At 35.0% G+C, this 15,812-nt stretch overlaps 1 protein-coding gene across 3 annotated transcripts; it reads right to left on the reverse strand.

Moving 5' to 3' along the window:
• Positions 1-722: 722 nt before the first annotated feature.
• Positions 723-13,612, reverse strand: LOC128855115 (nicotinamide/nicotinic acid mononucleotide adenylyltransferase 3). 3 transcript variants are annotated; one of them, XM_054089758.1, is made up of 8 exons: positions 13,493-13,610; positions 13,201-13,334; positions 12,950-13,107; positions 12,649-12,888; positions 12,473-12,574; positions 12,255-12,406; positions 5,546-5,738; positions 723-1,320 (listed from the first exon to the last, which is right to left on the reverse strand). In XM_054089758.1, the coding sequence occupies exons 2-8, from the start codon at positions 13,313-13,315 to the stop codon at positions 1,279-1,281; spliced, it is 1,002 nt and encodes a 333-aa protein (XP_053945733.1). In that variant the 5' UTR covers positions 13,316-13,334; positions 13,493-13,610; the 3' UTR covers positions 723-1,278. The 3 variants fall into 3 exon arrangements, 2 of the variants coding, with proteins under 2 accessions (XP_053945733.1, XP_053945732.1); XM_054089757.1 differs by having other exon boundaries at positions 13,201-13,354; positions 13,493-13,609; XR_008453692.1 differs by lacking the exon at positions 723-1,320 and adding an exon at positions 10,769-10,899 and having other exon boundaries at positions 5,647-5,738; positions 13,201-13,354; positions 13,493-13,612.
• Between the last annotated feature and the right edge of the window lie 2,200 nt (positions 13,613-15,812).

Consider the following 15,812-nt stretch of genomic DNA (forward strand, 5'->3'; position numbering starts at 1 on the left):
CTCACTTGAAGCCTTTGATAAGCCAACTTAACTGAACTCAACACTCTATTCTTTTCCCAAACAAATTTGCAATGTCATTGCACTTTTACCCAATGACAATCGAGAAATATGTGTGAGCACATAAGCATCGCATTGTAAATATAATAAAATTTTACTTTTTTACATTTTAAAGCTGGCAAAGAAAATTTAAAATGTTCTACATTTTAAGCGACCTTCAAAAACTTTCGCGAATTTATTTATAAAGTGAGAAAGAAAAGGCTAAATAAAAGTGTGGCACTAAACCACGTTCGTTTTTTTTTCACACAAAAAAAGAGGTTTAAAAAAATTGGATTATATTTTTAAGATTTTATTGTATTTTTTCTAATATACGTTTGTATTTTGCAAATGCGAAAAATCTCTGCCACTCGACGATTTATTGATTTCATGTGGAACAAATGCGAGAATGTAAAGTCGACCAAAACTTAAGAGGAGCAAAAAATCGATTTGACATTAACGCGGGATCGCTAACGCTCATAAGCTACCAAAAGTGCGCCGAGATGTGCTCGAAAGAAGTGCGCTTTTGTGCGCATAGTTAAAAAGCAATTAAGCAACAATTGTTTAAATGTTTATTCTGGCGCTTTTCACCGCTTACATCGGCGAAGCAACGAACCCATTGAGACAACACTTTGCGCTAAATTCCCAAGCGTAACAAACGACTTTAGGAATAAAGATTTTTTTTATTATTATTATTTTTTTTTATTTGCCAATGCCAAAATATTTTATTTTACAATTTGTATATGCTTATATTTATTATTTATGTTTGTATCGCAGAATGTTAGTTTAGCAAGAAATAAATTCGGAATATTGCACCTGGTGTATGTGCGCTTTTGCAAATAAACTAGTTTATGCTTAAAGAGATTTGCAATAAAAAGGAAAATAGCTTACAAACTGTTTATGCGCATTGCTTCACATAAACATACATACATAACTTGTGCATTAAATCGCTCTTATAACATTATAACATTTTAATATACATGCATACACAGAATTAAGCAAATTTGCATTTTTGCAGTGTTTATAAATTAAAAACAATCGCAGCGCACACAAATAGCAGAAAATTGATTTCAGATAAGCGTAAGCAAGTCTAAATTACTTTACTACAGTAAGTTTTTCTTAAGTATTGAATTCATTTCCAGAAAGTACTCAAAGTCCAAAATATACTCGTTACAGCCTTTGTTGGATAGCATCACCACTTCTACGAATTTTCCTAGGGTCAAGGACGACTTTCTATCGCCGAGTTTAAACATTCACCGGAGCTGTTTTTTTTTTTTTAGCAACAGACTAGAAAATATAAACAGAATACATTAACATTTGGTATACATTATCTTTGAAAAATATATTATTTATGAGTGTAAAAAGCGTAAAATGAAATCACCACACACGAAACTTATATGAGGCTATCGTTTAAATAAGTATGAAATCGAAATTTAATAATTATTTTCTGATTAACATTTTTTGATCGAAGTATGGAAGATCACATGACTAACAGATGTCAGCAAAACTCCAGACTGGATCGACTTTTTCATCATAAAAAAAATATCTCAAAACTATGTTCAAATCAGTGAAAGCTCCGATCTCAACTCAGATCATTCCCCAATATAACAAACAATCAGCGAAGCTGTTGCCGAAAAAGACCAACCGTCAATCCTTTACAATCAACACACAAATTAGAAATTGTTTAAAAAAATCCTCCAAGGCAATACACGCAACAGAAGAATAACTAGAAGTTTTCAAGTTTACACAAGAAATCCAACAAGTGGCGTGGTACACGCTTTTTAAAAAATAAAGTAACCGGATCTAACCATCCCAAAGAAATAAACCAACTCATAGCAAGGAAAAAAGAACTTCGCCGAAAATGGCAACACACACGCTTACCTGGATATAACTAAGACGAGAAATACCTAAATCATTCCCATGACAGTCGGTTCTATGTTACAGGAACGGCCCGTATTTATATCCAACCAATTAATCAATACTTACCTCGATACGGCGGCCGCCGTAGCCGAATGGGAGAGAACGCAGGTTCGAGTCTCGGTGAAACACCAAAATTAAGAAAAACATTTTTCTAATAGCGGTCGCCCCTCGGAAAGCAATGGCAAACCACCGAGTGTATTAAAAAATGATTTGCTGTTCGGAGTCAGCTTGAAACTGTAGCTCCATTTTGGAACAACATCAAGACGCACACCACAAATAAGAGGAGTAGCGCGGCCAAACACCCAAAAAAAAAGGGTGTACGCACCAATACCTGAGTTAACAGCTGATAAAAAAAACGACTATTCGCTTTGCAAATGCACAAAATATTTAAAAACACCAAACTGTCTGTCACGTTTCACCAGTGAAGAATGCATATGACACCTAGACGAGAAGTGATAAGGATAAAGCGGTAACATTTACAAAGCATCTATCCTACAACTTTCAACCGAAAAAGAATCAATGGGATGATCTCTAATCCTACACGTAACTCTAAGTGAACTGAAAAGAGAAATCAAGCAACTAAAAAACAAAAAGGCACCTGGATTTGATATATGTACATATACCTGTATATAATCACAACAGAAGTACTAAAACAACTTTCCCAAAAAAAGCCCAGTAAAATTAGCCAATCTAATCAATTCGTCAATCCGATTCCGATATGTTCCAAGCCCGTGAAAAGTTGCGGAGCTGATTCTGATTGCCTAAACGGGAAAGCATCCACATATTGTTTCTTCATACCGTCCAATCTTCTTGTTGCCATAAATTTCAAATCTACTGGAAAAGCTCGTTCTAAACCGCCTTCACACCAGTTTGGATTTCGTTACAAACACGCCACCATAGACCAGGTGTAGAGAACTAAAGATGAAATACAAAAATCGTTCGAAGAGAAAAACGTATGCTCGGCAGTTTTCCTAGACGTGGTGCAAGCATTCAGCAAGGTTAAGGCCTTATCAATAAATTGAACTCATGCCTTCCACTTCATCGCAGTGCCTTTACGAAATCTTATATAACTGAACGCTATTTTCGCGTAAAACAAGGCAATGAGCATTCCAAAGTAGAGAAAATAAACGCTGGTGTGTCGCAAGGGAGCTTCCTTGAGCCCTTTCTTTACCTTCTGTATATCTTTTTTGAAAGATATACCATTACCTTCAAGCACTATGATCGCTACCCACCTTTGCTGATGACACAGAAATCCCTTTAGCAGCAGCTAAATTTCAAATCGCTATAGACGCAGTAGAAAAATGGACGAAAACTTGGCGAATCAAATTAAACAGTAACAAATCAATTCAAGTGAATTTTACTAATAAAAAAGCAAACCATCACCCAATAATGCTACTAGGCGCTCCAATTCTATATGCAAACACTGCCAAATTATCTTGGTATAACCCTCGATGCTGAGCTACGTTTGAAGGAGCATTTACAAATAAAATGAAACGAACTTAACTTAACGACGAGATTCAATACTCTGCAAATATAACAAAATAATGATATACAATCAAATTATCAACCCAGTGTGGTCTTATGGCGCACAAATTTGGAGCTGCGCTAGTCAAAATAATATCAACATAATCCAACGAAATGCTGAAAAATATTGTCAACTCGCCTTGGTACGTTCGGAATACAGATATTCATCGCGACCTCAACATACCCACGGTCTCAGATGTTATTAAAAATGAGAAAGCTCTCAAAGATCTCAACACCGAAGGCCTAACCCGACGACTCCAGCGAAAAAAAAACCATGTATTAGGAAAAGTATACACTATATATTTGGATAATTGGTATTCATCTCCAAATTTGTTCTTAAATTTGTTGAAAAACAATACAAACGCCGTCGGAACCGTACGAAAAAACAGGAAAAAAATGTCAAAGGAACCTTCAAAATCAGAACTGAGAAAAGAAGAAGTTCGAAGTCTCTCCAGTCAAGTTTGAGATGGTGTGAATGTTTTAAAACCAAGTTGCGTAATTGAGTACAGTAACGGAATGGGAGGCGTCGACAAAAATGATCAACAGTTGGCGTGTTTTCCGGTTATGCGAAAATATATGAAAAAATATAAGAAAATATTTCTCTACATGTTTGACATTGCACAATTCACATGTTTTATATAACAAAATCAATAACACCAACAAATTCGGAATTGGAAGCTTTCGACTGGGCATAGCAGAACAAATCCCACAAAGATACACTACCGGATTATAATACCCGTGGACGTCCTTCATGTAGGGACACCCCGGCTAGGCTACGGGCCAAACGATGGGACATTTTCCAGAATACATTCCATCAACTCAGAATAAAAAAAAGCCTACTAAGAGATGCCGTGTGTGTTACAAGAATAAAATTAGAAGTGACTGGCACTTTCCAGAGTGGTCTTAAAAGTACGACACACTTGAAGACTATTAACTACACATAGGGTGGGCCATGTAAAATTTGCTTTTTGAATCGGCTATAAAAAAAAAAACTAATCAATATTTTTTCAAATTTTTTGAAGATTTTGAAGATTGAACATTGTCATTTATGAATGAAAAATAATATCGTTCAAATGACTGCCCGACTGGCTTTACAGTAGGCCATTCGATCAACCCAATTTTTAAGCACATTTTCGATTGTTTGGGCTTCAATTTCATGAATGCCAACTTCGATTTCGTGTTTTAAAGCATCAATCGTCTCTGGATGGTTCGCATAGCATTTGTCCTTAACGGCTCCTCACAAAAAATAGTCCAACGGGCTTAAATCACAGCTCCGAGGCGGCCAATTGATATCGGAATTCAAAAACGGTAGCCAAAAGTTCAAGTGTAACTTTGGCAGTGTGACAAGTTGCACCGTCCTGTTGAAACCAAATATCGTCCATGTCATCCTCTTCAATTTTTGGAAACAAAAACTCGTTGAGCATGTCACGGTAACGCTCGCCATGAAAAAGCTCTGTACTGTACTGTAACCGCGGCTCCTCTTTGTGGATGCATTTGCTTCTCTACAGTAACGTGTGGATTTTGTGAGACCCAAATTCGACAATTTTGCTTATTGACGTAGCCACCGATGTGAAAATCCGAAAAGAAGAAGAAGACTCGCCACTTTGGAAATAGGTTTTCAATATTTCCCAATTTTGTTCAAGCGTATAGCGTCCCATTTCGTAAATGTCAATCCTTTAAGTAAATTATGAACACATTTGACATGTCATTTGTGTTACCATTCTCAAAAAAATAGGTGGTTCAAAAAGCAAACGCTATATGGCCCATATATGTACCTTATTAAAGTTTTGCTTAATTTTACCGTTTTTAATGTCATTTAGCAATATATAAAACTGAATATTAATTAAGAATATGTAAGACTTACAAAGTGAAACAAGTTAAATGTAATAAAAAAAGTGAAACAAGTTAAATAAGTAAAATGGTTATTTCATGTACTTTTCTTCATTATTAAATCATACCGGAAGGGGTTAAGCAGCTTCCATTAATCGCTTCCGATATTCATCAACCCTCATATCTTTTATGAAATTAAGTTAATAATATTTATATATAATATTTCTTTGAAATTTACCTCGTCACTTCCGCCACTTGTATAGTCCACCACCTCCGTTGATATTTTGGTACCCGATTCAGTCGTTATCACTTGCACTACTTGCCCTGGCCCATTGCGACTCGGTAGTAACTTCTTTGCGGCGGCGTTGGCCTCACTGTCGCCGCAACAAAAGACATTCAAACTTGGCGGCTTACGATTATCTAAATTGAAACTATTCAAAATATTTTTAATGGAATAATCGCTCTCATCCATATGTTCAGCCCTTTCCGTCTTGTCGTCTTCGTCGTCTTCCTCATCAGACGGCGAATTATTGACGGATGAGCTGGGGTTAGTATGAACTCGATTTAAGTATAAGTTATTATATTTTTGTGGGAATGTTGGTAAACGAATTTGTCCAATCATATACTTACTAAATCCAATAAGGTGCCAAAAGCAAAGAAATATTATGATAATTCGTTTAGTTTTCAAAGGGCATGTTAAAGTTTAAAAAAATTAGTTGTATTCAACATGGAAAAAGCGAAAAAGTAATTTTATATTTTATAAACACTGCTACATTTGTTAAGGCTTATTATATTAGGTAAAGTAAAAATGTCTCAAAATTTTGTCACTTTATTTCGACGATAAAATTAATATAAGGCCTCTTCTTTTCGCCAAGCGTTAGCAAGTGGTATAAATAAACATATCTTGACAACGCTAGAATAGAACTAGCCTAAAATTACATTTTTTTGTAAAATAGCGGGTTCTACTAGTTTTATGAGGTGTAATCATACTCGCTAGCGCCGAATCTAACTCAATAACTTTATTATTGCTTTCACATGCAAATTTTTGGTCAAGTAAGCCGAGCAGTGAAATAGCGAGCAGAGAAGTGGCGAATAGCAGAGGCCTATAGTTATAATTATTCTAATGCAAATGATTCCGAACAGTTTATATACCCGCGCACCTGTACCCACAGCTATTATAATTTTGGTAGCGTAACGGTTGTGTGGATTCGGCATAAAGGAATCGAGATAATCAAGATAAATATAGTCACAAATATACAAAAATGCTCAGAATTATGAGAAACGTCTGTTCATGCGATCGTTGTTGTTGTTGTAGCAGTTCATCAAGCCCTGCCAGTACGGTGTAGTCACCGATCGTCATCATCTAACGGTATGCCCAGGAAAGAAGTTGTTTCGATGGATTGGGTCAAAGGTTTGACGAATTGTGGGAGGTAAGTGGGTTCAAGGGGGCATATGAATAGCTGATTAGTATCGTGTGGAGTACATTCATATGCCAGACATACTTATATGTTGAGTATCACGCGGGACTTTCGGGAAAACTGGAGCTCTTCGTCTGCAATGGGTGGTGGTTGGACTCCGATGACGGCATTCGGGGGCGGGAGCTTAAGAAGGTGGCAAATGTCCCCCGATGAATGTCGTTAATTGTCTGTATGTACACTGTCCGATCCAGTACTTGTCGGTCTGTTTTGTCCTCTATCTCGTCCGCGTAATGGAGGAAGTGCCTCCTGGCGTGCCTGATAGGCGGCTCAAGCTCAAGCAATTGTCTGCACGGGTGGGACCTGCGGCAACACCCTAACAGGAACTGCAAACTGAAATCTGTAGCTTCGTCTATTGCGAGTCACTGGTTCCAGGCGACCAGACAGGCGCAGCATAGTTAAAACCAACCGGCCTATTACCTTAAATGTCGATAGCAACATTTCTTTGTCTTTGTCCCAAGTGCTGCCGGCAAGCGAATTGAGGACCTTGTTGCGATTTTGGACATTAGTGGCAATAGCGGTTGTATGCGCTGAGAAGGAGAGCAAACTGTCGAAGGTAAGTCCCCAACTTTTGGGGTCATTAACAGTCGGAATTGATGTGTCGTCGGCTTTTACGTTAAGTTGCAGTTTGACTTCCTTTGTCCAGGTGGTGAAGAGGGTCAGCGTGGACTTGGTGGGGAAAAGTTGTAGGTTCCTCGCAGTGAAGAAGCGAGAAAGGGAGGCAAGGTAGTCGTTTACCATGGCGCACAAGCCATGAATGTCATTGCCCCACGCCATTATCGACGTGGAAGACCAGGGAGACTCCCTCTGGTGGCTGGGGGAGTTTGGAGATATACAAGTTAAAAAGCAAGGGGGGAAAGGACACCACCCTGCTTTTCGTCTGCGATGGGTGGTGGTTGGATTCCGATAACGGTATTCGGGGGTTGTGAGTTTAGGAAGGTTATAAGAGATTTCCGAGGAATGTCGTTTAGTGCTTGTCTAAAAACTGTCTGGTGAAGTGATTGTAGTTGTGCTCTGTCCTGGATCTAAATAAAATTTAGTAAAATGGGCGATGCCACGCCCACTTTTGGGTAAATGCGTGTATCTCGATAAAGATTTAAAAAAAAACTTGCGCACACTTGGTATACACCTCATTTAAATGTGACATAAATATTAGTTTGGGGAAAAAGAAATTCATTATTTTTGCGTAAAATTTTTGCGCAAATAGTTTAAGTCTGTCTTATGGACGATCTTTAGCTCCTTAGCGATGCTAAGACTACTAACATGCCGGTCAACTTGGATTATATCTGTGATTTTGTCGTCATTTTCTTTAAGGGGTTATATACGTCCAGAATTTCAAAAAATCGATTTGTGGAAGTCGATTGTAAAAATTCCCCATATATACAAAGTTATGGTAGAAAATGTAAGTGCCCGACGAGAGTTTGATGCGCATAAGTAGCTGTCCTTCGTTTGTTGCAGCTGGCCGTTACAAAATGCACTTGAAAGTTTAAACTCATTTTTCTCGAAACTACCTTTTTCCGGCACAGTCTGCATGATAACTCATACAGTTTTTTACATTTTTTAATGCGGTTTTTCTCTATAGTCTGTCGAGCCGGATTTCTGATATTTTTATTAAAAAAAAAATTTTTTAACATAATTAAGGTGTTACTTTGGGTCACGTGATTTTTTATATACTAATTTTTGTAAAGAAAAAGTAAAATATTTTTTTTTATCAAATTTAAATACTAATAAACAATGTACAAATATGTTTTATATTTATTTCTACTGTTATCCCTTCTAAAAAAAGTTTTTCTTTTAACGCTTTTGGCGCTGCTGGACGTATGTAACCCCTTAACATCAAAAATGTCTGAACGGAATCGACGAAACCAAAATTGCACGTAATTAACTATTAGAATATTGGCACCATAAACACCATTCACAATTCACTCATTCAGCAGCCTGTCTTGCATTTTCGTCTTTATCAAAGAAAAGCTGTAAAATGTACTGAATTTTCGCTTTGTTGACACTCTGTAACTCACAACTGAATGAAGCAAACAAAAAAAATAGCAAAAGAATTTTTTAGTGCCAAATGTCACCTTGCCAACGAGCATTAACTTTAAATTGTTTGATCGATACTTTACGAGATATCAATCACTACAGCCATCTACGCAAAAAATAATGTATTTCTCTTTCTCCAAACTAATGCTATGATAATCGGATAAATCCCAGTCCACTTATTCATATTAAGACTAAATTTCCGTCCGTCCGTAATATTGAGTCCCAATTAGGTCTTATTAAAATGGGCGGGCGTATACATATATACTAAGAATGATAGAAAGAAGATTGCGCCCATCAGAGAGTGCGTGACGTCACGTTTTTCAGAGTTATTCAGTATTGCCAACCATTTGTTCTTCGCAATAAATTTAGTGCTTTTTTATACCGAAAGCGAAAATTTTGAAGTTTCGTGTTTGTTTCTTTTTTTTTAATTTAAAGCTACGGAAACTTTAAGTAAAAAAAAACTGTATTATTTACAAAGGATTGTTAAAAAAGGCCACTCTGAGAAGATTGTAGTGCTAATGAAAATTAGTTGGTTCTTATAAAATTTGATATTTTGAAGGTGTGAATTTAATTTTTTGCTCCTTTTAAGGTTATGCAAGAATATTAAATGTCCCTCTCTCAACTCTTCTTAAGATTGAAAACCTTTTTACACATTTTAAAAGGCGTTTGAATTTACTAAATGCGGATTAAAACCATAGAGGTGTAATCGTTTCCTCCGGCCATCAATCCTTAGTGGGACATAGGGCATCAAGAGGTGTATTCATTGTAAAAATAAGCCACAAAATACCAGAAAATACTAAAGAAACCATACTGACATTTTTACAAAAAGAGTACCTTATCTAATTACATAACCTCAAATATAGCAAATAAGTCGTTCCCTTAACAAAAGAGGTTTGCTTAGCAAAAAAAACCCATAAATTAAATTGTACATAAGCATAGAACATATTTAAAAAAACGCACATTCTAAGGGCAATTTGTCACGCAAACAAAGTTCTTTAAGTGATTCAATAAAAATGTGGTGTTTTATTTTCTTTAAATGGGCATTTTAGTGCGTTTTTATATCCAAAGCTAGGCAACAGGCAGTAGCGAGAGAGAGATTTGACTGCCGAAAGCAGAAGAACCACAACAACACCTGCAATCGCGGACTATGCCACCAGATGTTAAAAAAAAGGAAAGCTAAATAAAACTGAGTGAATTATTTAAATAATTATTAAAAAATTTATATTTTACAAAATTATAAACATTACATTTTAATTAGAACAGGCTAGAAAACTGTCATGACGAAAGAACTAAAACTCCGAGACTAAATAACAAAAAAAAAATGCTAAATCAAGTTTCGAATATGGTAATCTGGCCATACTGCAGCTAAAATCACGTAACTCATTGTCAAATTCGCTGAGAGCAAAGTAACGGGACCACGATAGGCGCCATCTCATTATTCTTTCCATCATGCATATATATGTACATAGTTCGGTTCGCACCGAGTTTAGCACTTTCTTACTTGTTTCCTTTTATTTTGGAACGTTGTAACACGCAGCTGGTTTCACCAAACACAAAACTGTGAAAGAACTTTGAGTGAAGGGTAGTGTCACCTATAAAATATTGTATAGTGTGATCCCATCCAGCGAATACATCATGATATGTAGCTCACTTAGGGCATCTAGGGGTAAACACTCAGAACTTTTTACTTCACCTAATATCACTTTATAAAGTAGTACCTAAAAACTGATTACCACTACCTCATTGCAAATTTTAAATATTAAGTACATATTTTATAATATATAATAAACGAAACATTAGTTTTGCATGCAGATATATGGAGGCGCACAATGATTTTATAAATGCTAACGATTTATCATTACCATGCATTTAAATTAGTACGTTTATACGGATATTAGTACATATAATTTAAAGAATGTGGAACATTATCTTAAATAATTGCAACTCACACTCCATGAAAAGTTTCCATTCAATTTTCACGTGTTGCTGTGTTGGCCCTGCTGATTTTACGCGCATACAATAATGTTTAGAACTGTGACTTTTATAAGTGTGACCACTATTTGTGGCTGTGCTAGGTCACCTAAAGCTCAGTTAGCGCAAGAAAAGGTAAGTAGACAGAATTGAATGTAATGAGTGATTATTACCGTTTAAAATTAGCTCAAATTATTTATAAATTTGGAACTATTTTTTTGTTAATATGTTTTGATGCAATGATTTTAAAGCTTAACGGGCTTATTCGCGAAAATTAAGATAGTTTTGAAATATTTTACAAAATTACATCAAAATACTATACAATTTTTCTATTTTATCAAAACCTAAACAGTTCTTTGTGATATTTTTCGCTAATGTAGAGTTTTTCGTGATGGAAAATTATGATAAAATCACTGTACGTATCCACGAGGCTCATGCGAAAAATTTCTTTAATTACCTTAAGGATATTGCAAATAAAGTAAGTGATTTATGGTTTCCAGTACCGTACGCAATTGACTAAGATAATAAATCAAATTAAGGGGTTAGGGTAGTCAGAATTCTCAAAACATAATTTTTTTTTTTTGCATTTTCTTAAAGTATTATATCTTAAAAATATTGTGTGGAAATTTGAAGCGAATCCGACAAATACTTTTCGAGTTATTCAGCAATTAACAAAGGGCGCTACATAAATCGATAGCAAAACTTGAAATGCGTTTTTCTCAAAACTATTGTATGTTTTTTGAACTGGTGATCACTGTAACTTAAAAACCGCTTGGTAGATTTTAATAAAATTTATACTGCTTTTGAAAAACATAAAAAACTCGTGCCTGATCGAAACTTTTTTTTCAAATATTTCGATTTTTTTAAATAATTAATTGTCGGTTTTTTTTCTCGAAAATCAGAAAAAATATTTCTTGAGGCCGCCTTATTGTTAAATTTGAAAAAGAAGGTTCAATCAGGCACCAGATTATCTAGTAATAAAACTAATTTCTTTTGTCCAAGTGATTTTAGTTGAATCTCCAAGGACTTTTGATGTTCACCGCAAGTGACTTTTGAAGAAATGGGCTCCACACAAAGAGCGATCACTTTTGCAATTATTTTTTTTTTTTGAAATTTTACTAAAGTCAAGTGGAAGCATGTTGTATTAATGGTATGTTTTTATTTTTGTAAAATAAAGTAATTGACTTGCAAAAAATTTTTGAAAATCATCATTTTTTCGGGCCTCTGATTACCCCAAACCCCTTAATTGCTTAATATTTAAAATATCAAGCCATTAACGAATTACGAGTTAGCCATCAAATTTTGGTTAACACATAAAGCTTGAAAAATTTTACACATTGTTGGTTTGCATCGATTAAATTAATTAATTGCGTACGTTTACTGCAGCCACTTCTTAAATTCGTAAATACTTAACTACAACGCCATGCACTTAACGCTTAGTAAATCATAGTACTCATATCTTACGTTTTACAGTTGAATAGCCCTTGCATTTGAATGTAATCGATAATCCTATCATCGAGCAAATATTTTACAGACTGTCCGCGTGATATAAGGCGGCGTATCATTGTAGAACTGACTTCGTTCGGCACCCAATTCGTGATCAATGTTATATTTTTCTTTAAAGGACAAATAAATAGCAAATATTCAGAAAAAATAAAAGCATGCAATTGGTTAAGATTTACTTGATATTTGGTCAACAAATCTGATTCGAAAATGAATTTTTCGGGATTAGCGCCATAGCGTGTGATCACCACAAGACCATGATTGCCCACAATGTCTTCAATCTAGAAATAGAGTTTATATTTAAGACTTTACATCGATTTTGTTTAATTCTATGCAGTTTATATAATTTATTTACATCTTTATCTGCCCACAGCCCTGGCACTGCAAACGATTCCAACAAGTCCGCACCGCACAACAGTTTCAGTTGCACACCGTCCTGCCGCTCACGTAAATTCGGCGGCAACCAACCAGGTAATGCACCATTAATTTCATTATCTGGCGGTGAGTTGACATAGTTATTCATATAGTTTTGATGATACTGCAAAACGGAGAGCGTGCGCGACCACTCCGATTGTTCAATTTCCCAGTTTGATGCCTTATAAAATAAACAAACAACTGTAGACGTACCGTAGTATTTTTCAAAATAATATTTTTACCCTTATCCATGTTGATGATTGTAACGCCAACTTCAGCATAGCAAATCGATGTGTGCCCGGAACAAGTCCTTTTTTCTGATACGAATCATGAGTGGGAGATACGATGCCGCCAACCACATGATGTGTACGTTGGGTAGTGAAATAATCACGCGCAATTTCTACAAAACGCAATTATTGATAAATCAATAATATACGTATATATACTGTACTCTGCTATTATTTTATTGAATTTCACAACTTGGCGATCTTACCGAACATGCGAAAATGCATTGGTGTCGGCGGACTGAAGGACCCACAAGCTATTAAGGCTATCCGTGGCAAAAGTCGCTGATTGTTCATTTGTTCGTCTTCAATTAGTGTCGACATTATGTATTTTTATGTAATCCTTAGAAAAGAAAATAAAAACTAAAAGTATGTATGTTTAATAAGTACAATTTGACACTCGCAAAATAAACAAATAAAATTGCATCAGCAGTATTGATGTTTAAAAGATTGATATGTTCGTTCTTCCAATGAAACTAAAAATTACCAACTAATACTTACTGTTTTAACTGCTCTAAAATATTATTTAATGTATCAAAGATAAACTAAATTTTTATTTTAGTATCGTCCCACTGCGGCCGAAATAATTCAATATTTACGAAAATATGTGAAAGAAAAAAGAGGAATGCCCAGGCGACACCTGCTGGTGCGGAGCATGTACAACTAAGTAGCGAAGAGGAGTTGCTGGATAAGTAAGATTACTCTAAAGCGCGAAATACACCAAACAATCGGCCTGCCATACTATGCAACAATTCCGGTTTGAACAAACTATTTGCGTAGTGTATGGGGTATTTTCGTGTTTGACAAACTGTTTGACGCTTATTTGATGAAAAATTAAAATGTTTGGATTTTCTAGCACTCATGTTGAAGTTAAATCAAAACGCTTGTATTTATGGTAAAATTGGAAAATACAACAGCAAGAAAAAAGTTGAACCCAATATTATCAGGCAGGCTGTGTAATAATTCGTTCATATATAAGTAGATTATCTACATCTTTGTGCTTAACTCCCAATCCGTAATTAAAAAGCTATACCAATACAAAATTTCTCATTCCCATGGCAGCCGGTGCTACGTTACCGGAATGACTCGGGTTTTTCCCGACCAAGGGCTGCCGCCCCAGTAAACTAGCCCTGTCTAGTGAATAGTATACAATATTTCTCTCCCGAAATCTGAGATTAGATTAATCCTAGATAATAACCATACTTTTTGTCATGCAACCCTGTGTATTCTGTGTAATAGATCATTATTTTTACACGTGTAAAGAAACACGTCATGGTAAAAACTAAATAAAATATATGCCGGCACAGAAAACAGGTTTGTAGACATAATTCTAATAAAATGTTTGTTAATTATTACTAACTATGCATTCATATAACAGAAAAAAGCCTGTGTCCATAAACGTATATCCTCTTATTACTTATTACAAAATGTAATATAAATGCATATTGCTGCCATCATTTTTTGAAACCTCAGTAAACGTCATTTACGGATTTCCTCCAACTGTTTATTACTATTAGCCAATTGCGCAATTAAATCAGCTATTCCTTCTCTTTGTCTTGTCTTATCTTATCGTTAATAATAATTAAACAAGCCAAAAACTCCAAAATATTCCATCAAAGTAATTTCTATGAAGAAAACCCTTTCAAAGCAGTATTGACAGCTGATTGTCAATTTTGGAGCTAATCTGCCATATGTGAATGGGTGGATTAATTTTGTGGATTTATTGCTAATTACTGCATATGTGAATATACTTTAATTCACTTCCGAGTGAATTTTATAGATTTAACAATAGTTGGTACTTTTGATTGTCAAAGAAAAGTATTGGAAAAGTAGAAAACAAAGAATTAATTCGTCTTTTTCAGCTACATGGCCGTGTCCAAAGAAAGAAAATAAATCAACTGATTTACCGACACCACCTTTAATAGATTCGCCTGTTTCCAAGAAACCGGTCGGTTAGTATTTACTTCAATTTAAATTATTGAATTCACAATAATTTTGATTTCGACTGATGCCATGATGTGAGTCAATTTAAAACGTATTAAACTTTTTTGTAAGAATAATTGAACTGATTGGGAACACCAAGTAAAAAAAAAGTAAAGATTGAAGTGGTCGCGTAGAGTCTTTTTGTTAAATACTTTTTCTGCAAGTATCCTATTTTCTATTTAGGTAACGCGCTAGTGTTATTTTATCGAAGTACGATTTTTTTTTTAATATTTAGAGCAATAGTTTAAAATATTATTTTAAATTTTCCATTCCATTCCCATAAATAACCTACTTTGAGTAGAATTAAAATTTAGCATTAAACAGCTAGAGAAATTAATTTTATTTCCACTAATTCCTAAACTAAGCAAGATATTAGTCAAATGACATACATATTAAGTATTTAATAAGTCAAATGACATACATATTAAGTATGAATATACAAAAGAGATATTCAGGCCAAGCTCGGTAAAGTTATAAATATATGTAAAATATCGCGAACTCCAAAAAAACTAATTCCGAGTTACGGGCGAAAATGGTAACGTTACAGCCCAATTCGGCATTACATCGGTTGTTTCATATTAAAATTCATACAATCTACTTATGAGTAGAAAATTTAGTTTATTATAATATATTTGTTTTATTTTTTTATAAAAAAATTAGTTGTCACATTACATCTAGGCTACACGTAAAAAATGTTTCTTTTAAGTTGTGCACACAACTGCTTGTCAAAATCATTGTAGCTAATGCTGAAAACAGTGACCGACGTACGTAATCCCTTACCGCAGCCCCAGAACTGAGCAAAACTCATCCCGTGGGGAACAACTGCCTTCTTGTAGTT

This window comes from Anastrepha ludens, chromosome 2 (assembly GCF_028408465.1).
Source record: "Anastrepha ludens isolate Willacy chromosome 2, idAnaLude1.1, whole genome shotgun sequence".
Lineage (NCBI taxonomy): Eukaryota > Metazoa > Arthropoda > Insecta > Diptera > Tephritidae > Anastrepha > Anastrepha ludens.

What these genes read in the sequence shown, in the direction of transcription:
- LOC128855115 (XM_054089758.1), bottom strand. Translation starts at nt 13,315, where the DNA reads ATGTCGACACTAATTGAAGACGAACAAATGAACAATCAGCGACTTTTG. An exon ending in AATGCATTTTCGCATGTTCG is followed by an intron (nt 13,108 to 13,200) that starts GTAAGATCGCCA and finishes TGCGTTTTGTAG; the next exon opens with AAATTGCGCGTGATTATTTC. An exon ending in GGCTGTGGGCAGATAAAGAT is followed by an intron (nt 12,575 to 12,648) that starts GTAAATAAATTA and finishes CTCTATTTCTAG; the next exon opens with ATTGAAGACATTGTGGGCAA.